Genomic DNA, 25,251 nt, shown 5'->3' on the forward strand with positions numbered 1-25,251 from the left:
ATTTCAACATTTACTTTTCTTAATTAAAAAGACTTTAAATCTGGCTCCAACAAAGTGACGGACCCAAACACGATGTTTACAGCAAGAAAAACGTAACGCAACTGGTGCTGTCAGCTGACACACCTCTGTCGACAGCTTTCCTGAGAATTTACTTTCTAAAATAGGGAATCTGTTCCAGTCGTGGTCAAATGCACACGTCACTTTTACTCTTTTTGTTTACTTGTTAGGTTTTTGGGGTCATTCGGGTCTCTGTTCCTGTTTGGAGTAAACCTCTTCCTGTTTGGTCTCCTGCAGTTTCAGTGAAGAGTTTTCCTGTCGGGATGTTTATCTGAGCGGAGCGGCAGCCGTAAACTCTTCCAGGAGGAACGTTTTTAAGCAAATGACGTCCAGCAGAGATACTCAACGTGCTGTGTTTGGGGTCACTGCTGTAAAATGACAGCACTGTAGGACATCTCTGGGATTTTAGGACATTTCATGGATTTCTGGACGCCTCTGGGAAGTTCGGTTAGTAAGATTTAAGTTTGCAGGACATTTCTAGGATTTTTGGAAATTTCTAGAATTTTATGACGTCTTCAGGATTTTAAGACCTTTCTAGGATTTTAGAACATTTCTACGATTTTAGAACGTTTGTAAGGTTTTAGCACGGTAGTACAATTGAAGGGCATTTCTTGCATTTTAAGACGTTTGTAAGATTTTAGGACGTTTCTAGGGTTTTAGGACTTTTTTAGGATTTTAGGACGTTGGGGTCTTAGCGAGGACCTCTGTTGGGGGTGTAGAGGATCCTCCACTGGCCCAGTTGTTGACGTGTTTTATGCACTCTGGCACCTTTTATATAATAAAGTACAGTGTGAATCACTTTATTTTATTGTGAATTAAAAACCGGTTGGGGGCCACCAGGGACCCTATCAGGGGCCAGATTTGGCCTGCGGGCCCTAAGTTGAGTATCACTGATATGCATCTTTAAAAAAAGGTCTATTAAACAGAAACACGATCTGAATAAATCATCAGAAACTGTTTAAGGTCTCCGTCTCCTTTGTGTCTGAGAGACTCGGTGCTGCATGCTGTCCTGTCTCTCTGTCTCTGTGTCTCGCTGTCCCCGCACTGTCTTCATTATTCAGGAGCTTTCCAACTGCGCAACCTAAGTCCTGCTGGCAGAGTGGACCTGTCCTCGTCTCTCAACGCCTCGCTGCAGGACCTCCTGAGGCTGCGTGACGCACACAGCCCGGTCCTGACCAATCACAACCCACAGAGCCGAGCTCAAAGACACCAATCAAACACAACATCAAAAGATGACGTTGTTTGGAGGTCAAAGTTCGTTCTTGAGCTTGTGAAGAACTCGGTGTCCACTAACTTGTATTTTAACCGTGTACGGGACCAGAAACTGTATTGTCACTGAAATTAATGCACAAATCATCAAGGGAAATACACAATTAGCAATTTCTGCACTAACGCACCAATTTATCAGTTACGCAGGCCGATATTCTTGTCGTTAGCTGTCTCCTATGAGAGAATAACGATGACTTTCACTGATGGCACTGATGATGGTGGCACCCTCCAGGTATTTTTGAGATATTGCATTCACAAGAATGACCTGTGACCACTAAATTCTGTTGAGTTAGTAGTTGAGTCCAAGTGGAGGTTTGTAAAAAATATTTTTTTAAAAGCTAGGGAAAGATGTCTAGGGAAAAACAAAAAAAAAGTTAGGTAAAATGTGTAAGGTAAAACAATAAAAATGACAGGGAAAAATGTCAAGGGAATTAAGAAACACAAAAAATTAGGGAAAATGTCTAGGGAAGAAAAGAAAAAATTAAAGAAAAAAATATCTAAGGAAAATCGTCATGAAAAATGTCTAGGAATAACAGATTTTTTTTTTTTAAAAATGTGAAAAATTAAAAATAGGGAAAATGTCTAGGTAAAAATAAAAAAGCCAGAGTAAAAAGTATAGTTAAGAAAATATTTTACATAAGTAGGGAACATGTCTGTGGGAAAAAATAAAAAGTTTGGGGAAATGTCTAGAGAAAAAAGACAAAAAGTTGAGGAAAAATCTATAAATTAAAGATAAAAAGCTACGAAAAAATGTCTAGAGAAAAGGAAAAAAAGCTAGTGAAATAATTATCAGAATTACATATTTAGAATTATGTTATACAATTATTGTATTTTTAAGCCCTTTTTTGGGTCATGTCCTTGTGTGTTTTTTCTAACTTTCTGTTATATATTTTTAAAACAAGTTTTCAGGTAATTTACTTTTCACTGATTTCTTGCAAATTTTTGAGTCATTTCAGTCAGGTGGAAATCGTGCTCGTGTTCTTCAAATAACAACAACTATGTAACGTCGACCAAAATAACCCGGATGTTCGTAATATCGGCGCTCGTTGGCGGAAGCGGCTGACGCGAGCGCAGCGACATTAAACGCATCACTGGGCTCCAGTCACTTGTGGCATTCACATCCCAATTATGATCCCAGTGCAGTTATCAGGAGCGCAGAGAGAGTCAGACAGCAGCCAGTTTCCACAGCAACAACAACAACAACAACAACAACAGCAGCAGCAGCAGCAACAACAACAACAACAACAACAACAACAACAACAGCAGCAGCAGCAGCAACAACAACAACAACAACAACAACAACAGCAGCAGCAACAACAACAACAACAACAGACAGACAGACTGCAGGCTGAATATCCTCGCTGATCTGTACATCACGTCTGTAACTCGCCACACGTCTCTAACGTCTAAATGTACCTGCAGGGACGCGGCCGGACTCTGAGAGACGACAGCTTCCCGCCGTGCAGCGACTGCAGCAGAAACCCCGACCCCGAGCCGAGGCTCCGCCGCCTCCCTCCCCTCCAAACTGGTCTTGTGACTGGAGGGACGACAGCTGACACCACTCCTACAAAATAAGAGCCCTGGGCTGCCAAAGTCCACAGTCTATTTCCTCAGTGTTTCCTCTGTCTCCATCCTCAAATTTCACTCTTCCCTCTGTCTGTCTGTCTCTCTAATGCTTGTTTTCCAGGTCAGTCTTGATGCTTTTCACTTGCCTGCTCAGGTATCTTTTAAAAAATAGATTCATATAGATTCATAATAATAAAATAAAAAATAAGGAATACAGGATTCAAATGAAATAAAATTAAGAAAAGGGTTCAGGATGATAATAAAAATGATGTTAAAGGACTAAGACTAATAAGAAATGAAAATAAATACAACCGAAATTTACATAGAAATGTTACTGGTGATGAGAAAATACTAATAATAATAATAATGTAAAAACAACTTAACTGGAAAAAAAGATTATATTATATATATAATATAAAGATGGTACTAGTAATGAGTAAAAACTGTAACAGACTTGAAAGTAGTACAAAAGATTTTTTAAAAAAAGGAATAAAAACAAATCAATAAAGATAAAAATTAAAATGAATATAGAGATAGCAATTGTCATAAAAAATCTACATAAAACCTCACAAACTTAAATAAAGCTCAAAATGCAAAGAAATTAGAAATGGTTAGTGGAATGGAAAGTAAAAATTACTAATTAAAAAATGCAATATACACTAATAAATTAAACTAAATATATTATAACATGAAATGAAAAAAGAAAATAAATAGAAATAAAAGTAAATTAATTCGTAAGGAAAAAAGAAAATTTAATAATAGAATATCTTTAAAAATAAAAGAAAAAATAAAACTGGTAGCAAAAAAAAAATCAATATTATAGGATAAGAGGGAAAATCTCTCTCCCCCAATTTTTCTTTTTTTTAACCCCGATTTAGATACACAATACCCAAACACGATAAACACACTGAGGAAAATGCAGTCGGCCTTCTTAAACAACACAGTTTTCCTCCCACAGAGGACAAATCCATTCAGTACACCGTAAAGATGTGAAATCAGCCCTTCAGACCTTTCTGTCCCACTTTTCCTGCAGGGAGGCGGCTGAAAGCTCCTCGCCTCCCGCAGCACAAAGAAACCGGCTCAGATTTCATTCTGACTGAAAGACGGCGAACACACCCCGCTGAGAGCGCACCACAACAGTACGGAAAAAAGAAAAAAGCGAAGGGGAAAACTGTATTCATCATTGTCATAACTACATATTCAGAATTTCTGTCTTCACCCACTTAAGAGAATATTTTATTTAGCGCTAAGAAAATTTTACCATTTTAAAGGAACAGTGTGTGAGATTTAGGGGAGATTAAGTGACGTCTAGCAGTAAGGATTACAGACGGCAAACTGCTGAAACTCAAAATCAGAAATTCAGATTCAAAAACTCAAATTTCAGATTAAAAAAAAAAAGATTTAAGTTGCTCGAAATCAAGCGGTTAAAATATCATTCAAAAATTCAAATTAGGATTTTTAAAAAAAAAAAAAAACATTGATTGGAGTTGCTCAGATTTGACTGGTGAAATTCAAAGGCAAAAACCTAAGTTTCAGGTTTAATAAATTAATTCAAATTGCTCAAACTGAATTGGGAAAATTGGCATTCAAAAATTTAAAAATTCTAATAAAAAGTAAACAAATAAATAATAATGATAATAAAGCTGCTCGAAATCCAGTGGTGAAATGGTGAAGTGTCAGATCTGAAAAAAATAACTCAAGTTGCTCAAGTTCAGGTGGAGAAATTCAGATTCAAAAAGTCAAATTTCAGATTTAAAAAAACCCAAAACGATTTGAGTTGCTTGAGTTTAATCGGCGAAATTCAGATTCCAAAGTTCAAGTTTAGGATTAAAAGGAAAAAGATCTGAGTTGCTCAAAATTGGACAGCGGCTCAAACAGGCTCACTGCACTTCTGATGGAAGATATTCTCCCACTCACATCCACATTCTCGACCTTTGACCTCCAAAATCTGCACGACAACCAGCTCCGTGACGGGCATCGAACACAGCCGAGCTCGCGATGCCGCGCGCCTGCGGGCAGCGCAGCAGACGGGATCTTACCTGACACAGGTGACAGGACCATGTTCCCCGACCGCTGCACTTCATCAAATTTACTGAAGATGACGTTGAGCCTGCGCAGAGGGAGGAGGCACACATCAGCAGAACATCAGCACACAAACCTGGCTCACTTCAGACCGCAGGCGGATGGTAAATGGGCCAAAGTTACAGCTCTGCAGCCAAAAATACACAGGAAGTGGCCGCGGCTGTGATGCGTGCGGGGTAATATTATTAGAACAAACACTGTAACGTCTGTGTGACAGCAGCCACGAGGGACTTCTGTTCTGTCTGTGAGCTTGTGACAAACAGTTTTTAATAATATTAATATTAATGTCATATGCTGCGTTTCAGCGCCACTGTAGATGCCATGTTCACCAGAAATTAATACATTTTTATTTATTTACTTGTTTATTTATGTTTATTGTGTTTCTGTGTCAGGAAATGTTCTAGTAAGCTGAAAATGGAAAGAAAAAAAAAAAGGAGGAGGAGAATAGGACAATCACAGATTTTACAGATTTTTTACAGTCAGCACATGAACGCACCGTGACTGAGGCAGGCCCTTCTTTCCCAGGTCCATTCTCACTCGCTCGCCGACGTGGCGGTAGATCTCTATGAGGCAGTTCATGGCTCCGTCACGCACCTACAGGTCAAAAACATTTTAAAAAATGACACATGAACACAAAATGTTTCAAATTTCTTTAATTTCCCTTAAACACTGCATTTTATTACGTGGTTTTCTTGCTTTACTGCTAAATAAATAAATGAGATCAGATTACTAAAAAGATTTAAGTTGCTCAAAATCAAGTGATGAAAAATTCAAGTTCAGAATTAAAGAAAAGAAAAATATTTGAGTTGCTGAAATTCGGCCGGTGGCGGACAGACAGACATGAAGGAAGACAGAAGGTGGTGGTCGTGATGAACAAATAAGCGAAAGTTTCTTTTCCAGGCCTGGAAAATTTAATTGTGAAATTCCATGACTTTTCCTGGGTATTTTTGTCTGGCTCCAATTTCCTTATTTCAGTTGTATTTATGTGCATTTTTTATATATTCATATTATATTTTTACTTTATTGCATGTATTTATATATTTTTTTTAAATCTATATTTTTTTATGTTTTTTTATGACCCTGCTTTTAGCTTCTCCTGTCACATTTTTACATGTTTGGTGCGGATTGTTAAAAATAAATCCAGCCTAAATCATATTCAAAGCCGAGTGCAGTAATTTAACGATAAACTGGAAACTGGCTGCAGGCTGCGAGGCTCGTCCGTCTCCAGCGACTTCCCTCGAACAAGCAAACAGGCGGATAAAGAATCAAAGTGCTTCCTGCTCTCGTTATTCAGGTTTTTAATGCGTGAGAAGACGAGTGCTTCACAGCGCGTTTGGCTTCAGGAAGGGAAGCTCACGGGCTCGGCTTCCTGTCCTCAACAGGAAGTTGTGATTCCGGCGATGACAGACGTCTGCAGCCGATCAGGAGACGTCAGACTCAGAGGCAGAGCGCGGCGCGGAGAGACGACGCCGCTGCAGAGGATTTTTACACCAGAATAAACAGTCAAACACACCAGAGAGGAAGATTTAAAAAAGCTGCTGTTTCTGAGCAGCAGGGGGCAGTCACACACACCGCCATCAACAACATCTCAAAACCTTTCCATGACTTTTCAAGGACCCAATTTCTGTTTTCTTTACCCACATGCCTTTTTCCAACAATACAAGATTATAACTTTGTTAAAAATAATTTCAGCATCTAACATGATGTGTTCAAGGACTGTTAAAAATCAATAATTTGTGTTTTTACAGTTTCTGGCTGTGATTAATGGTGTCATTTTTGGAGGTTTTTTTTAAAAACAAACATGCTTTTCAAGAAATTTAAGACAAAAAAGATAAAGATAAAGATAAAGATTAAGATAAATTTTTCTATAAATATCACCAAAAAACTTTAAAGAGAAAAAAGTTGTCAAAACTGTTTTTAAAAAAGAAGACAAAAAAGACATGACTTCCAAATATTTTTTCTTTACAAAATGAGAAAGAAAAAAACAACTGAAAAATCCCCAAATTTTAAGTTTTCTAAATGTATCTAAAAAAAAAAAGTCATCAACATTTTTCAGGTTTTCTATATAAATTGTCAAAAAAATAAAAGGGGAAAAACACCAATTTAAATAATAAATATGCCTAACAAACCTGTTTTCTACAAAAATTAAGAAAGTGAAAAAAAAACACATGAAAAGAATTTAAAATTTTCCAAAAAATTGAAAAATGCCCAAAAAGAAAATAAAAGAAAAAAAGAAAATAAACTATATACTACTTTTCTATAAAAGAAATTGTCAAAAATTTGAGAAGAAGACACGCCTTTCAAATGTGTGTGTCTGCAGGTAAAATAAAAACTAAATACAGCCGTTTAAAGTTGTATGCTCCTCTCAAACAACCAAACTAAAAAAGCTTTGGCCGTGCCTCCTGGGCAGACGTGAAGGAAGAGAAAAAAAACAAAACGCTGTCACACACTGAGGCATTACGGCTACACTACGTCCTCCGATACAGAAAATGATATGGCACATTCATGTCTTATATCATATACATTTCCATAATTTTTCCAAACTTTCAATGATTTTTACTGGTTCCATGGCTTTTCCAGGGCTGGAAAATGTGATTGTGACATTCCATGACTTTAACAGGTTTTCCATGAGCGTGGGAACCGCGTCACACTGAAAGACGGGAGGCGGCGGGTCGTACCTGACTCGTGGGGTCTCCGAGGAGGTTACAGATGTGAGGAACGATTTTACTGAGCGTCAGACTCTGAGATCCAAACCTGGAGCCAAAAACCACAACAACACAACACAACATAAGGCTTTCTGCCAACTATCACTGGAAAAAATCTCTTTCTTACACTTTAATGAGATAAAATTAATAACGCAGCTTAATAATGGCTAAGTCGATTTAGAAAATACTTTTACAAAATCTGGAGAGAAATGACCAGAAAATGTATTTTTTATATTATGTTAGAGAAGTAGTTTTACATTTTAAACACCTATTTATCCCTGTTTTTCCAGGTAATTTTTCTTTCTGATTCTTCTTTTTACTAATTTCTTGCAATTTCTTCAATATACATTAATACAAATAATAAGAACAAAAACAACGAAAGGATTAAAACCACAAATTAATATGAAATAAATATATATATATATATATATATATATAAAAGAATAGATAGCTTATTAAAAAAATATTTTACAATGGCTAAAGAGAATTGACCAGAAAATTATAAGTCTGAATGTTTTTACAGAATTAGTTTTACATTTTAAACACCCATTTATCCATTTTTTTGTTTTACTTTTTACTTTTCTTCCTTTTTTTAAAGCCAGAATTTCAGGTAATTTTTCTTTTTAATTCTTTAATTGTTCTTTTTCTTTAATTCTGAATTTAAAAAATGATTCATAAAAACCTAATTTCTCTACTGGTTACCGTTGAAATCGGCCGGCACGTTCGCTGTTGCACGTGTGGCTTGTTTGCTTTTGCTCATAATGTGAACTTTTCATGTAAATGACGTAATATTACATCAGTCAGGCGGGATTTCGGGACTCACACATTGAGTGTTGAGATGAGGCAGAGGCAGAGTCCCTCTCTGGTCCTGTTGTTTTTGTGTTTGAAGCCTCCCATCATTCGCTCCCACACGTACTGCAAACAAACAAACAGCTCCTAGATTTATATTTTTGTCTATTCGGGACATTTTAACTGATTTTTAACAGCTTTTTTAAAGAATGAAGGGTGTTCTGTTGCTGACCTGTGGGTTCGCGGCCTGGTCCATAATTTTGAGCAGCAGAGCTTGGTCCTGGTCCCGGACTTGGTCCTTGGCGTCTCCTAACCGATCGATGAGGCTCGGCAGAACTGAACCGACACAGAGAACAGAAACAAAAAGTTAGTGACGGACTGGAGACGTCCTCTGTGAGAAAGATTCATACTTTTCACATTTATAAAATCACAGAATATTGCTACATCAGCAGAATTGTTGACTTAAAGCTTGTTGGGTTATTACTTACATTTTATTATTATTTGGTTTTAATTTTTGTAACCAATAAGTAAATATTTATATTATTATATTCTATATTTATATTTAATTTCATAATTCTACTTTTATTTATTTCAGGACAAATTTATTTGCTAAATTCCGCACCTATTTTTTTTTTTTTTTTATCTAAGGGAACTTTTGTTTTATAAATTCCACATTTATTTATCCCATGTGTATTTATTTCAAGAAACCTTTATTTAATAATTCCACATTTATTTATTAATTTCAGGGGATTTTTATCTTCCAATTCCACATTTATTTATTTATTTATTTAATTCTTTAGTTAGTTATTTATGTGAACTTGTTTTCTTTCCCAGCTCTTATTTCCATTTCTTCTAATTTCATACCAAAGGAACAGCACCAGAACCAAAGTGAATCATTTTTTTTATTAATTTATTTTATTTTGACTCAAATGGCTTTCCATACATATAAACAGCTGGAGTCACTGCTCTCATTTTAAGTCCCTTTGTTGTATTTTTGCTTTCATTCAGACATAATTTGGAAATAATATGAAGCAGCTCACCTGTTCCCACCTGCGTCCTGAACTTCTCCTGCAGTCTGCTGACCAGAGCCGACAGGATGTCCATCCCCAGCAAAACCACCTGACACACACACACGCACACACACACACACACCCACACACACACACACACACACACACACACACACACACACACACACACACGCACACACACACAGACACACAAACACAACAACAACAACATCATCAAAAACAAAGAAAATGCACCTGAAGGCTCCAAAAATACAACAAAGAAAATACTCACAGAACGCTTTGCTTTATTAATAAATATATAAACCTGCCCCCAAAAATAACAAGAAATTAGTAATATATTATAACAAAATTACTGAAAAGTAAAAATGAAATAAATTAAAATAAATAAGAAAATAACCTCAAGAAAGTGCTTAAAAAATTATCTTTTTTTTCTTTTTCCCGTAACATAATTTTAAATATCTAATTTACTGTAATCAGAAATATAGTTTTCTGGACATTTTACCCTCATTTTGATCGATAATAGTATTTAATCAATAATAACTAATAACTGTTTTTGAAAGAAATCAAACCAGTTTTCTTAAGCTTCAGAGATTCAAATGCAAGTGAATGTCTGAAAGCAGCACGAGAAAAGCGATGTTGATCCAGATGCTAAAGGGTTAATATTTATTTTTATTTATTTATTTTTGTATTTGTGCTTTTATTTCTATTATGTATTCATTTTATTTGAAAACTGTCCTTTTTTCTTTTTAATTTGCTAATTTCTGACACTGTTACATTTTATATCTGAGTGTACATAAATATATATATATATTCTTTTATATAAATGTAGCACTGACACGACAGTGAACTGTATATATCATCCTCTTTGAGACAATAAAAATATGTGAAATCCCTAAAACTACACTAGATCAGCACAACAGCAATTGATTTGGATATGGGCTGCAAAGCATCATGGGTAATTTGACCAGACCAAGAGTTTTCATAAAAATGAACAGAAGATAATGTAAATAAATGCTTTTTGTGCAGTAAAACTGAAAAACAATACAGTAATCTTTGATTCTATGAAGTAAAACACAGCCCTCCGATACAACCGTGACTGAAGGCGGTGTCAGTAATTTACTCACACGGCTCTGCACATACATAAATACCCTTCCTTGTCTTGGGGTGGCTGAGAAACTCAATGAACGTGTAGTGAGAGTTTCTCTGCTGACACCATAGCAACACAAAAGCATCACCTGATATTTACTTTCAGGATCAGATGCAATTTTTGGAAACTCTCTCTGAAGAGAGAGCAGCAGTGTGCACACGGAAACAGCAGCCTGTTCAGGTCCCATCTGCTGGACACTGACTGTGATTACATCAGACCGTCTGCTGACTCCAGCTGCTCCATCATCATAACAATTAAACTACTGTATGATTTATTGTGTTTTTTTGGTTTTTAAACAGAGCCACGCTCATAATTTGGTTCTGCTCTGCATCTCTGATGTATTTGCTGAGTGACAATCAAAGTAATCTTGAATATTGACAAGTGTATAATATTTATCTCATATGAAAATCAGCAGTTGTAACTTTAAGCATGTTTCACTGGCAGTTAAAGCAGATCGAGAGGAGCTGTATTTATTTTCTATTATTTATTTATGTAGCTATTGAATATACTACACTATTTTTAATTACTTTTGTAGTTACTGAACTTGCATTTCCAAATTATAATTTTATTACAGTTTGATTATCATGATTTAATTATTATTATGATTATTAATTCATGTAGGTATGAAACATACTTATATATACTTATTTTCCTTATTAATGTTATTATTATTAATTATCACCACCACTTGTTTAGTTTTTTCTCTTTATTATTCATTTATGTGGTTATTGAACTTACTTATCAACATAATTATTTTATAACCATTTATTTCATATTTTTTCTTTCTTAATTTTCATGTAGGTGTTGAACATATATTACATTTATTACTGTTTATTTACATTTTTGTAACTGAGCCTTGTCAGTTTTCCTTTTTTTTTTTTTAAAAGAGCTCGGTTAGAAAATATGCTCATGCTTCACAAATTAGGGAAATTTAAAGATTAGTATTAAACTGCAAATAAAAGCAATTTCCTCAAACAAAACATTTTAGGACAGAAGCTGACAGGACGTTTTCAGACATGAATCAATAACGAACATAAATGATTGTTAGCTGCAGCTCTCCTCAGAGCGATGTGATGAACAGGAATGAACGTCGGCTCTAAGTCGTCCTAGATGTGAATAAAAACGCTTCAGACAGTTGAACAAACTGCCTGTCGTGTAAAAGCAGACTTTTACGATCGTCCTCGGCCATTAAACCGTCTGATTCATCAATAAGCAGCTCGTCTGCTCACTGATCGATTAGCAGGAGCCGTCAGACTGACGCCACATGAGGCTCCATCTTTCACCTGAAGGATTTTTTTACAGGCAGCGAGCTCAAACTGGGAGAAACTCGGTCACAGCGCCGAGGAAACTGGGCTAATGGTGCTGGGAAATTAAGCTCAGGGCCACCCCCGCCCAAAGGTCCGCCTGGGAGCCTCGTCCCCGTTACAGACCGCCACCAATCAACCGCACCAGAGCGGGCTGCGTTTCCAGGGCAATATGCCCGTAACACACTAACGTGATCTGCACGTATTGATCAGCAGTGAGAAAAGGATGCAGACGCTTTATTTAAGAAAAATACTAAAATCAACAAGTAAAAGTCTACTTAAAGTTTTAAAAGTGAAAGTATTTAACCTAGAAAAGGCTTTTTTTAAAAGAAGCAAAACCTTAAAATTATTTTTAAAATAGGAAAAAAATTACTCAAAAAACTCAAAAGAATTATCCAAAAAAGATTTTTAAAAAAATTACCACAAAAAATCCTCAAAATAATATTTTTAAAAAGACAAAAAAAGTAAAAACACCCTCAAAATTATTTCAAATGTAGAAAAAAAATACCAACAAAACTAAAAAGTATTTAAAAAAAAAAAAAATCATGAAAATAGATTTTTTTTAAAAACACACACACAACAGAAAACTCAAAAGTGTTTTAAAATGGAAACAAAATGTGTTTATCAAACCAGTTGGCAAGTAACTTTCTGTCAATAAACTGACTGAATAATCAACTCATTGTTGCAGCTGAATTTATAAAAAGAGTTTGGCAATTCAAGTTATTACAAAACATCATATTTTTAAAGTCTTATGTTTTGATGAAAAAATCTTAATTTTTAAGGTAACTAAAGGGCTCAGATTAATGTAGCGAAGTATAAAACAGAATAATTTACATAAACGTTAATGTACTTGGTTATTTTCCACCGTGGATGGTGCAGCACAGTAACAGGAGGAGAGACGGGATGCTGCAGCAGCTACGGGCCGATACAGGATCGTCTGTGAGCCTGCAGCCGGCAGGAAGGGTAAAAAAAAACGACCTCAGTGTCCCGGAGGACAGTTTGTCCCTGAAACCTGCACGAGTCCACTGGTTTAACACTTAATGCTCCTGCAGCGAGTGCTGTCATCCTGACAGGTGGCCTTCAGCACATGACGGGATGTACGGGAAGAGCATCTTAGTAACAGAATGGCCCACGGCTCTCAGTCAGAGTTAATTCATCTGTATTACTTTGACTTTTTCACAAAAAAACTTTTAAAAGGAGTAACTAGCCTTGGAAGATTTATATCATTTCATGCTAAATGCTTTCATGCAGACTCTGTCTTTTTTTCACACAATTCTAATCATTTTTATGAGGTTGTATCAGGTAAAAAATAGGAAAAAATGTCCTTCTCATTCCTCTAATATGCACATCTTTGAAATTGCATATGATTTTTTAATCTTTTTTTTTTGCTTATCATGCAGCCCTTTTGTTAAATGACGACATCTCATTAAAAGAACGAAATAATCAAGATAATTTTTCCCACATGAAAAGGGAAGCTTTTTTTTTTTTTAAATCAACTTATATTATTAAATCACCTTTATAATAAAAAAAAATCACCAACATTTTTTAAAGAAAATAATTCACCCAAAAGACTGAAAGAATTGCCTGCAGTGTCTGAAAATGGCCATTTTTTAAAAACAAATTCAAAATCACCAATACTTTGAAAAGAAAGAAGAAATTGCCTAAATATTTTTAAACATGCTTTCCAAAACAACAGGGCAGGTTTTCTTTAAAAATCACCAAAAACTTTAAAATAAATAAAGAAATCCTAAAAAAAATAAGTTAAATAATTAATTTCTTAATTTCACCTAAACATTTTAAAAGAATAAGAATAATTTTTAATTTTACCAAAAAGTAAAATAAAATAAATAAATTTAAAACATTTCTAAACATCACCAAAAATGTTCAAGTAAAAAAATAAATAAAATCGCCAATGATTTTAAAAGAAGCAAGAAATTGCAACATTCGTTACAGAAAAAAAAAAGATTTTTATAGAAAAAATATTCGCCAAAACGACAGACTGTTTTTCCAACTTTAGTCAATAAAGTTTTCTATTTCTACTACTTCATTTATGTTAAAAAACAACGTTTTTCGTTGTAAACACGGTGCGAGAGTGCACAGAAAGCAGATGTTTCCTCGAGTCTCTGAAGGAAGGAAACACGTTTGTGGCTCCTCTGATAAATACAGAACAGTCCCTAAATGAGTGGACTCACCTTGAAGTTGCTGGAGTTGACCCAGGAGCTGGCCACAGCGTCCACCATCCTGTCCAGCATGCCCTGGTCCTGCTCCAGGTCTGGACACTTGTCCTGGTCCAGGATGAGCTCCAGGACCTCCTGGCCCACCTGGAGCCTCCTCCCCAGGTCCTTGTGCATCACCTGCTCCAGCAGGTACTCCATGCTCACCTCCTCTTGCTGCTCCTCCATGACCCCAGCGCTCCTCCGGCCGGTCTGTGTCCCCTCGGTCAAGCCCGTACAGTCCCCCGGTGCTGCTGCAGGACTCCTGGCCCCGTTTAGACCCCGGTGATGGCCGTTAAGAGGCGGCTAACGGTGGAGAGAGAGCCGTAACGAGCACCGGAACATCCCGCGGCGGAGCGCTTCATTCTCCTGTAACGGAATTTAACAACCAATCAGGCCAAGTTTGCAAACTAAAACACTTAAATTAACATTTAACGAGTTTATTCCCGTTATATATTTGAGCTCGGAATGAAAAAACGGTACTTTATGTGCAGCTAACCGGGCCGTTAGGTCCTCCGGGCGACCGTTAGATGCCACAACAGTTTATTAGCCGTTAGCTTCTTGTTAGCACACCAGCTAACGAGCTTTTGACCCAAACACAGCCGAGCTAACGTTAAGCTAACGAGCTAGCTGAAGCTAACGGACACCGGGGGCTCCGTTACACCCACTCACCGGTGTCAAACGGGTTAAGTAATCGGTTATCGATCCGGAGAGCCGTTATGGATCCACTCACCGGATGGACCGAATCTGCAAAAAGTCCGACGCTGCCTCCGGCCACAAGCTGCCGTTACTTCACATCACAGCCCGGGGCTGTCTGTACGGCTCCGCTCCGCTCTGGACGGTCAATAACGTGTTTGAATCTGACCTTTAGGACATTTTAGAGCCCGAAAACCGTCATGTGTCTCCCCGCGGCTCATTCACCGTGATTAAAAATCATTATATGTCGGAGTTAATCACAGTGTGTCCCATGGCGGACACCGTAGCGCTGCAGTGAAAGAAGCGGCAGAACGGGGACACCTGCCGGCGGAGCGGAGACACTACAGTCCGCTGCTGCAGGAGACGGGGCCCAAATCTGGGGCCCAAATCTGGAGCCCCAACAGGGTCCCTGGTGCCCCTCCCCGACCCCCCCAAAAAATAAAATTTCTAATAGACAATAAAAATAAAGTGAATCGTTTTTGTACTTTTAGTCTCCATAAGGTGCCACAGTGCATAAAACAGCATCAACATAGAGCTTGTTGATCAAAACAGAGCCAGTGAAGGATCCCCCACACCCCCGACAGAGGACACAGCTGAGACACTGATGTCCTAAAATCACAGAAATTTCCTAAAATCCCAGAAAAGCACAAAATACGAGAAATGTCTTGAAATTCTAGAAACATCCTAAAATCCTAGAAATGTTTTAAAATCCTTGAAAAGGCTTAAAATCTAAGAAATGTCCGAAAATTCTTGAAATGTCCAAAATTCCAGAAAAGTCCTAAAATGCGAGAAACATCCTAAAATCTTAGAAATATCCCAAAATCCTGTTATGTCCTAACATGTGAAATGTCTTAAAATCCTACAAATGTCTTAATATCCTAGAAATCTCCTGAAATGCAAGAAATGTCTTAAAGTCCTAGAAATGTCCTAAAATCATAGAAACGCACAAAAATCCTATTAATGTCCCAAAATCCATAAACATCCTAAAATCACAGAAATGTCCTGAAGTCCTAGAAACTTTGTTAAATCCTAGAAATGTCTTCAAATCTTAGAAACATCTTGATATCCTTAAAAGGGGTTAACAATCCTAAAAATGTACTAAAATCCTAATTATTTCCTAAAATCTTGGAAATGTAAAAAAAAAATAAAAAATAAATAAATAAATATAAATAAAGCAATGTATAAGTTTAAATTAAGTAAGTACAAATATGTCAAAGAGTAAATGTACTTAATTACATTTCACCATCGAGAAGGAAATTGTAGGGAATAAGTGCAAAAATGAAGAACAGAAACAATTAAAAATATAAACAAGGAGCAAAAAAACATGCACAATGTTCAGTGTCATAAATCTAACCGGTTAACAGTAAGTGGCAATTTAAGACAAAACATGTCAAAAACAGAACAGAGTGATGGAAAAAATGACACCTCAGGACTAAGTGTCCCCTTGAGGACAAGTGGGCGGTCTCTCTGTCAGCTGCAGGTGGCCCCTCACGGGCTCAAGTTGTTCCTGTCACAGTCAAGAGGTCTCATTTTCCCGACTGGAGCAGGTTGCATCCCGCCTGGCGCTGGGATGACGACAAAAATCATCCATTTCATGGTGAACGGGAGGCTGGAGCAGGCCGAGTTTGGAGCCGACTGCTCCGCTGCAGACGTCAAAGGTAAGAAAAACACAGATTTTTATAGATTTTAGAATCGAAGGGAAAATGCAGCTCCAAATTTTATTTAGACATGCAATTTAAGGCAGGGAGCTGCCAAAAAAATATTTTAAAAAATTAAAATAAGATCAAATAAATGATAACATAAATAAATTAATCTAAAAAAACAGTTAATTAATATATTTAAAATAAAAATGAATACACACAAAAATGAACAAATAAATGATCAAAAAATTAATACATTTGAATAATTAAAAAAAAAATTAAATAAATAAATAAATAAATAAGTGAGTAAATAAATAAAACTCTGTGCGACAGATCTGTTTCGGGCGGCGGCAGAGGCGGGGCCTCATCACATCCTGAAGATGTACAACACAGACGGCAGTGTGGTGAACATCTCCCCCCAGCTGGAGGCCAACAGCAAGGACTCGTACTACCAACTGGAGGTGGTGGCATCAGATCTAAAGAGTAAGCCGACCTGTTAACTCTTATGATACACAATATATAATAAATGATACGCAATATATTATATACGATACACAAATAAGGATATATAATGTACGATATATGATATACGATACACCATAAAGTACATAGAATACATGATATACAGTTATATGATATACGATACACAATATATGATACACAATATTATATATGATATATGATACACGTATGATATACACTATACGATATATAATATACAATACACAATATGTTATACATTATATGATATATGATATACAATATATGATATATGATATACATTATATGATATATGATATACAATACACAATATGATATACAATACACAATATGATATACGATATACAATATATAATATACGGTATATGATATATGATATACGATATACAATATATGATATACAATTTCATGCATGCAACTTTTACCCTTGTACTTACCCTTGTTCTGCTGAAACACTTGAATTTCCCCTCCGGGGATCAATAAAGGATTATCTTATCTTGTCTTGTCTTGTCTTGTCTTGTCTTGTCTTGTCTTGTCTTGTCTTGTCTTGTCTTGTCTTATATACGATACATGATATACGATTGTTTTGTGGGTTATTTGTTTTCTTTTTTACCCTCCATGTGCAGGTCTGGCGATGCCCCAAGAGCTGGACACCATGGAGTGCAGGTGAGTGCATCTTGCACAGGTGATTTATTGAAGCGTGTGTGTGAGACGGACTCACTGCTGTCTCCCGTCTCCTGTCTCCATCCTCAGGCTGCGTCACCTGGAGAGCAGAGTGATCTCGGACGTGGGGAAGACTCCGGACATCATGTGTGAGCTGAAGAGTCAGGTGGAGTCGTTTCAGAGGAAGCTTGAGGTTCAGCTCTCAGTCTGCAGTCAGAGGATTCAATCACTCGTTTTTCTCACTGGTTATAAAATGTACTTCTCTGCTGCGTCTGTCAGAGCGTGGAGCACCTGAGCTGGATGGGTCTCTTTAAAGAGGACAGCGACCACAAGCTCTCCAAGTTGTCCCCGAAACCCAAAACTTCTCAGCTGGGCGTGCAGGAGGAACGCCAGCAAGTCCGCAAGAAGTTCCTTAACATGAGGTGACTCACCACTGTTTCTGCGATTTTAGAGAATATTTGATTAATTGATAAATTAATAAATTAAATAAATTGATATGCCATTTAGTAAATAAAATAGATAAAAAGTACATATTTAAACAAAAAGTGAATAAATGAACTAACTAAAAGAAACCCTAGAAATAAATAATTAAATAAAACTATGTAAATAAAAAAGACAGTTAAAATTAATGTAAGTACAAAAAAAACTTAAAAATGAAAGATTATAATAAATAAGAAATACATTGAGAAAATTATAATACATTAATGGTGAAACGTAAAAGCTGTCAATTAAGTATATCAAGTACATCAAATAATGTCCCATTTAATTAACACCTTTATTCATTTAATATAATTTTGACTTGATAAATAAACTAATTAGCCATTAAATAAACCAAAATAATGTTAAAAATAAATGTAGGCATTAATTAATTAATCAAATGTGACATTATTAAAGAGTGGAGCATGGGAGAGATTGTGTGAGGTTTTTTTGTCCCCTCTGTGTTGCCGTAGCTCGCTGCAGGTGACGGAAGAAGTGAGAGAGAATCTGAAAACTCCCATTTTTGACAACTGGTGAGTGCAAACACACCAAGTACACATTGTTTCATTTTAAGGGTCATTTTAAGGGGTTACAAATCAACTTTGCTTCATTTTAAGGGAGCACAAGTGGACTTTGCTTCATTTAAGGGGTCATTTTAAGGGGTTACAAGTCAGCTTTACTTCATTTTATAGAGACACACACACACACACACACACACACACACACACACACACACACACACACACACTCTCTCTCTCTCTCTCTCTCAGACCCTTACACCTGTGTGTGGTGTTTCCCATCAGGCAGTGGGAGGAGGCAGAGATGCTGGTGCTCCTCCAGGTGATGTTCACCGACCTGGACTTCCTGACGGTGTTCCACATCGAGCTGGAGGTCCTGCAGAACTTCCTGTTCCAGGTCTACTGCCACTACAACAACATCCCCTTCCACAACTTCAGACACTGCTTCTGCGTCACTCAGATGGTACGAACCTCAGCATCATCTGAAACACAAGACATTATGGTTCTTTTTCAGCTGGAGGACAGCGAGAGGCACAATAATGAGACAGAAATGTCCAAAATAAATGTTGTAAGAACCAAACAGCTGCTGAGGTCCGTCGTCACAACAAAAAGCATCATTAAAAAAATTATTCTTTATTATTTTTTTTGCTATTTGTCATTTTTCTCCCCAAGATGCCATTATGTCTTCCAAAAAAATATTAAAAATATTTCATCAAAATAAATACAAATAAATTACCAAATAAATTCGTTAGTATGCCACTAAATGTTCTAAAAATAATATTTGAAATAAATGTAGACATTAACTAGTTGATACAATTTGACATAAAATTGATATTTCTTTTTTAATTTGTTATTTTAGTTATTAACATTTGGTAATACATTCCAGAAAGAAAAAGGGGGAGAATTGCTTGGAGAAATTAATACATAAAGTAATAAGAAATAATGCTAGATAAATAAATGTAAAATTTTATTTTAAAAAAAAAGTTAATAAAATTGAAAGAATTAACAAAACTAAGCAGGAAAATTATTTAAATAAATACGAAAGAAATACAAAAATAAATTAATCAATCATTATTAATGTATTTATTTCTAATGTGTCTCGATTTTATAATATAAATATATACATTTCTGTATGTCTATTTGCTTTTCTCTGTCTTCTTTTAATGATTTCAATTTCCAGTGTTACTGTTATCAGATTTCTTAAAATGCAAAACAAAAGAAGAAAAAAAAGCACCTTTTATATAAAACTTGAGTTAGGTTTTTATTGCTGTCTTGTTGCACAGATGTACGGGCTGATCTGGCTGACTGACCTCAGGAGTAAAATCTCAAGAATCGACCTGCTGATCATGTTGACCTCGGCTCTGTGCCACGACCTCGACCATCCCGGCTACAACAACGTCTACCAGGTCGCCTCAGCTCCACTCCGTGTTTCACCCATCATCACAGTGTTTGTTTAAGAATAATCTATTTTTCTTTTTTAAAAAAATGTATTACACAGATCAATGCTCAGACCGACTTGGCTCTACGCTACAACGACATCTCACCCCTGGAAAACCACCACTGTGCTGTCGCCTTTGGCATCATGTCCAAGGTGTGAAAGACACAATGAGTGTCTCTCTGTCTGCAGCTAATCTGTCCAACTACTCAACCAATCAGTCGAATGTTTTGTCTGAAAATTTGTTTTGGGCAGTAACTTGCAGAACTAAATTTACTAATTTCTAAATAATATATTTTTTATTATTTGAAATATATGATTTATAGTTTATAAATTCTTTTTTGTGTCATTTATGTATTTTTATCTATTACTTCATATTTTTCCAAGTATGGAAAAAACATCAGCAAAACGTAAGAGAAACATAAATGAGAACCATTTACATAATCGGGGAACAGAAGGGGATCAAGAAGGGATCCCTGTGGGACACCACGAGTAACATCTAACAACTGTTTCCAATGAGTAACAGAATCTGAGATCAAATGTGACATCAACTGATATTCTTGTTTTGATTTACTTCTTTATTTATTGACTGTTGGTCATAAATAAGTTTGAGGAAATAAGTAGGGGAAAATTCTCGGGGAAAATATCATGTAAAATATAAAGATTTACTGACTTTTTGTCAGTAAATATAACAGAATTAAATTGATTAATTAACTATTAAATAATTAATTATTTAATTAAATTATTAATTATTTAATAATATATTTGATATAATATGTATGCTTCCTTTATTTTTTTAATTTATGTATTTTTGTATGTATTATTTCTGACTTCTTTTTTGGGGGGGTGATATTGATGGTAAAAAAAAAAAAAAAAAGATGTTATCACCAGCAAAAATGATTAGAAACACAAATAAGATCCATGAAGGTAAATGAGCAGCAAAGGGTAATCAAGAACGGATCCCAGTTTCTGATTAATAATATAACTAGAGGACAATAAGTCTATAAAGGTGATCAGCTATTGATTTTTGTTCTTTTGATGACATCCAAGTTGTTGTTTTTTAATCAAAAGTTATTTTAACTACTTTTTATCTGTAACAAAATATAAAATGGTCAACAAATATTTTTACCCTGCAAACATTTAAACAGTTTAATAAAAAATAAACCAAACACAAAGTAAACTTTCCTATTTGTTACTGTAGCTGTTTTAAAAATGATCAAATCTTGTAAAATTATTTTCTCTTTGCAGCCGGAGTGCAACATCTTAAGAAACCTGACGTGTGAGCAGTACAAGCACATCCGAGGAGGAATGATTAAGTAAGACGTCAGCCGGCTTCACCTCATCCACGCTGATGAATAACGGTCGCAACTTTAAAAAGACACGATTTTTTTCAGGTGCATTCTGGCCACCGACATGGGGAGACACAACGAAATCCTCAACAAGTTCAGAGCCATACAGCCGCAGTTCGACTTCAGCAACAAGGACCACAAGGAAGTGGTAAAAAAAGCAACACACACAATCTAAGATTTTAGGACATTTATAGGATTTCAGGACATTTATAGGATTTTATGACGAATCTAAGATTTTAAGACTTTTCTAAGATTTGAAGACACTTCTTGGATTTGAGGACATTTATAGGATTTTATGACGAATCTATGATTTTAGGGCATTTCTAGAATTTAGGACATTTCTTGAGGAAATTTCTTGGATTTTAGGATGTTTGTAGGATTTTAGGACAGGTCTCAGGTTTTAGGACATTTCTTGGATTTTTGGACATCACAGTCTTAGCTGGGACCTCACTAGGACACACTTTTTTGATCAACAAGCTATTTTGATGCTGTTTTATGCACTCTGGCACCTTATTGATACTAAAAGGACAAAACGATTCACAGAGTCAATCACTTTATTTTATTGTCAATTAGAAAATGTTTTGGGGGGCCACCAGGGACCCTATCAGGGGCCAGATTTGGCCCGCGGGCCATAAGTTGAATATCACTGCCGTAACCTCTTGTTAACTCTTTTCTTTAAATTTTAGTTCATCACGTTAAAATTGCGGGAAAAAACTATTTAAAGTCCCAAATGATGCAAATTAAAAATCACGACAATAAAAAAACTACGAGATTTTTAAAAGTAAAATTGACTCAGACAGAGAGAGAAATTCATCAACATAGCTACAACATAGATAAAACTGCCTTACCAGTTTTTTTTGTTTGTGTTTCCAGCTGATGAAGATCATGGTGAAGGTGAGCGACATCTCCAACGAGACGAGGCCGATGGCGGTGGCCGAGCCGTGGCTGGACTGTCTGCTGCAGGAGTTCTTTAACCAGGTTTTTACTCTCAGTTTCCTGATGAACGCACATGAAGTAACCGGAGAAGCTGCTGCCGTCGCTGCAGTCAGTGGCAGAGTGGCAGTCTGTGGAGGACAGAAGCTGCCAAAATGAAAAATAAAAAAATAATGATTTGATTTATTAATTAGTATGCTTTTAATGCAGATATTCAGAAATATTTAAGATAAATGTTGCCATTAATGGATAAAAAGGAACATAAATTGAAGTTTTCGTTTTAATTTATGTATTACCTTTGTCCATAAAGACGTTTGAGGATATAAACAGGAAGAAAAGCTCATGAAAATAACAGGAAAAAAAAACATGACAAACAAAGAAAAAGATGAATTTCTGGCAGCTCAAAATCTCAGAATAATTGAAGAAATTGTTGGTTGTAATGATTATAGGACTTGGTGAAATAAAAATAAAACATTTTGTTGTTGTTGCTGCTGTGCAGAGCGACACAGAGAAACTTAAAGGGCTCCCGGTGACTCCCTTCATGGACAGAGACAAAGTGTCCAAACCATCCTCTCAGACCAAGTTCATCCGGTTTGTCCTCCTGCCACTCTTCACTGAGCTCACCAAGCTGTTCCCCTGTCTGGAGGTAAAACATCTCCATCGATTGCTTTGGCACAAACATCCACTTTTAGGCTATGATGAACTGAGTAGAATTCGGTGATCATAGGTCAAAGGTCATGGTCACTGTGATCTCATCTGTATTTTTTGTATGATTGCAATGCCTCAAGAATGACTTGAGAGAACTTCAAATTTCGCACAAATGTTTACTTGGATTCAAGGATGGCCTGATTAGAAATTGGTGGTCATAGGTCAAAGGTCACTGTGGTCTTCTGTCTTTGTCATTCTTGTGATCGCAATATCTAAGTACACCTAAAAAAAAAATACTTCAAATTTGTCACAAAAATCCACTTAAACTCAAGAATTTGGTGGTCAGAGGTCAAAGGTCAAGGTCACCGTGACCTCGCCTCTGTCACACTGTTGTAAGTGCGATATCTCAAGAAAGCCTAGAGATGTTTTTTTCACTTTGAGTCAGTGATGAACTAATTAAATTTTTGGTGGTCATCGGTCACTCTCACCTTGCATCCGTCTCATTCTTGTGAACACGATATCTCAAGAACCCCTTGAGGAGGTATCCTCAAATTTAGCACAAATGTCCACTTGAACTCAAGAATTGACTGATTCGGACAGGAGACTGTTTTTTCAATCACACATGAAAAAACTGAATGTGATTTCAGCATTATTACTGGAATAATAATTTCTGCAGCGAAAATGTCTCATCGGAGGCTTACCTTTCTTATCGTCGTTTGTGCATCGTGTTGTTGTACAGAAACATATTGTGGAGCCGGTGCAAAGGGCCCTGGAGTATTACTCGGACCTGGAGAGAGCCAGCAAGGAGGAGGAGGGGACGGCCAAGGCATGAGGAGGAAGAGGAGGAGGAGGAGGAGGAGGAGGAGGAGGAGGGAGCGGAGGTGTGATAGTCCAAATGTTTTCAGTCCGATTCACGCGTTAGCCGACACAACATTACATTCACCAGCAGTGTGCTAGAACAAGTTATTGCATCTGAAAAACTAACATTTCAAATGCCGTAAAGACTTTCACATTTAGTCCTGAATATTTTCTGAACCTGATTTTTGGTTGTGGATGGGATTTGCGACAGTGATATGTTGGCGCATTTTAACAGGAGACGTAATTACACACTTACTTATATTATTACTTGTCTTGTGATGCTTTCAGATGCTCTCAATAAGTATTTTGACCTTTGAGCAAATTCATGTGATTTCTTTGAAAATAACAGGAAAAATGCAGTGTTCCATACATTGCAAGAAATAAGTCGTTTTAGAAAATTATTTCTAAAAAACTTAGGGAAAAAAACCTAAGGGAAAAAAGAAGTATTAATTTATAATACATACATACACAATATATAATAATAATTCTAATAATTACACAATTTTAAAGTGTTAGAAACTGATTTTGAGTTTTGTTTTTGTTCTTTTCTTTTAAAGTAATTTTTTAACCTTTTTTTTCTTTGTGCTAATCTCTAAGCATTTTCCCCAAGTCTTGTTTGCCTTTTTGAACTTTTTATTATTTATATCTTGTACTTGTAACAGATTTTCTGACTAATTTTGGGGTAATTTTTTCTTTAGTCAATTTCAAAGTTTATTTATTTATATAAACCAGTTAAAAATCAGTGTTTCTCCAATGCTGTCTGGTACAAAAGAGGCTGTTAGCTCAGCTCCTACTGATGTGTGCTCACCTTTTGTCCCTGACAAGTTAAGATCCAGACGCTCTGGAGGTTTTTACCAGGAGCCGAATTATCCGCAGAGATCACTTCCTCCAAAACAAACAGATCCGGTGGTTTAAACCTGTAAAAGCGCTGAATAAAGCAGTTTCATGTTAAAAATCAGTGTTTCTCTAATGCTGTTTGGCGCGGCAGGGCCTGGAGCCGCGCTGCCACTAACATTTGCTCACCTTTTTTTTTTTTTTTTTTCAAATAACTTCACATCCAGACGTCCAAAGACTAAAATCCATCTGTTTAAAAGATAGATCCAAAAGGTCAGCAGTTAAAATCTTTTTTTAAAACATTGTTGGAAACATTTGTGATAATGGAAAAACACAACTTAACAACATAAAGAACACAGATGTGGTTGTTTTTAGACATTTCAGTGCAGAAAGGCTCCATATTACATCTTAAACTCTGCTTGGTATTAACTCACCTGGATTGACATCACTTTTCTGGTGCTGCGTTCAGGTGCCTTTTTAAAGTTTTAAAATCCTCAAAATCAGAGCAAATTGGTGTGACTTCAGTTGAAAACATG

The 25,251-nt window shown here is 36.2% G+C and overlaps 2 protein-coding genes and 1 non-coding gene across 20 annotated transcripts in view; 2 read left to right on the forward strand and 1 right to left on the reverse strand.

Moving 5' to 3' along the window:
- LOC121964510 (CLIP-associating protein 1-A-like) overlaps positions 1 to 15,159 on the reverse strand; it is a 50,560-nt gene extending 35,401 nt beyond the window's left edge. For 12 of the 18 annotated variants that reach the window (XM_088074693.1, XM_088074692.1, XM_088074678.1 and 9 more), the window contains exons 1-8: positions 14,897 to 15,158; positions 14,143 to 14,532; positions 9,509 to 9,587; positions 8,701 to 8,804; positions 8,503 to 8,594; positions 7,653 to 7,728; positions 5,471 to 5,568; positions 4,932 to 5,002 (exon numbers count right to left, since the gene is read on the reverse strand). In XM_088074693.1, coding sequence (XP_087930819.1) covers positions 4,932 to 5,002; positions 5,471 to 5,568; positions 7,653 to 7,728; positions 8,503 to 8,594; positions 8,701 to 8,804; positions 9,509 to 9,587; positions 14,143 to 14,352 — 730 coding nt within the window. In that variant the 5' untranslated portion in view covers positions 14,353 to 14,532; positions 14,897 to 15,158. Of the gene's footprint in view, positions 1 to 2,742; positions 3,070 to 4,931; positions 5,003 to 5,470; positions 5,569 to 7,652; positions 7,729 to 8,502; positions 8,595 to 8,700; positions 8,805 to 9,508; positions 9,588 to 14,142; positions 14,533 to 14,646; positions 14,815 to 14,835 lie in introns of those variants that run through there. The other 6 variants (XM_088074676.1, XM_088074690.1, XM_088074675.1 and 3 more) reach the window with 5 other exon arrangements.
- On the forward strand, positions 10,647 to 10,774 carry LOC121937841 (U4atac minor spliceosomal RNA). Its single transcript, XR_006105210.2, has one exon. It is a non-coding gene; the product is annotated as a U4atac minor spliceosomal RNA (small nuclear RNA).
- Positions 15,160 to 16,178: 1,019 nt separating the features above from the next.
- LOC121939009 (high affinity cGMP-specific 3',5'-cyclic phosphodiesterase 9A-like) lies at positions 16,179 to 24,922 on the forward strand. The gene is made up of 14 exons (XM_088074413.1): positions 16,179 to 16,517; positions 16,833 to 16,982; positions 17,627 to 17,666; positions 17,754 to 17,856; positions 17,943 to 18,085; positions 18,614 to 18,673; positions 18,944 to 19,121; positions 19,942 to 20,064; positions 20,157 to 20,249; positions 21,342 to 21,409; positions 21,488 to 21,590; positions 22,316 to 22,420; positions 22,875 to 23,021; positions 23,763 to 24,922. The coding sequence occupies exons 1-14, from the start codon at positions 16,184 to 16,186 to the stop codon at positions 23,853 to 23,855; spliced, it is 1,740 nt and encodes a 579-aa protein (XP_087930539.1). The 5' UTR covers positions 16,179 to 16,183; the 3' UTR covers positions 23,856 to 24,922.
- The last annotated feature ends 329 nt before the right edge of the window (positions 24,923 to 25,251 follow it).

Source organism: Plectropomus leopardus, chromosome 24 (genome assembly GCF_026936395.1).
Source record: "Plectropomus leopardus strain MGB_pleo_1.0 chromosome 24, ASM2693639v1, whole genome shotgun sequence".
Taxonomy (NCBI): Eukaryota; Metazoa; Chordata; class Actinopteri; order Perciformes; family Serranidae; genus Plectropomus; species Plectropomus leopardus.

Excerpts from the sequence above, each read along its gene's own strand:
- LOC121939009 (XM_088074413.1), top strand. The coding sequence starts at position 16,184 with ATGCACAATGTTCAGTGTCATAAATCTAACCGGTTAACAGTAAGTGGC. Across the intron at positions 17,667-17,753 it reads CTGGACACCATGGAGTGCAG|GCTGCGTCACCTGGAGAGCA; the intron begins GTGAGTGCATCT and ends CTCCATCCTCAG. Across the intron at positions 19,122-19,941 it reads GCTTCTGCGTCACTCAGATG|ATGTACGGGCTGATCTGGCT; the intron begins GTACGAACCTCA and ends CTTGTTGCACAG.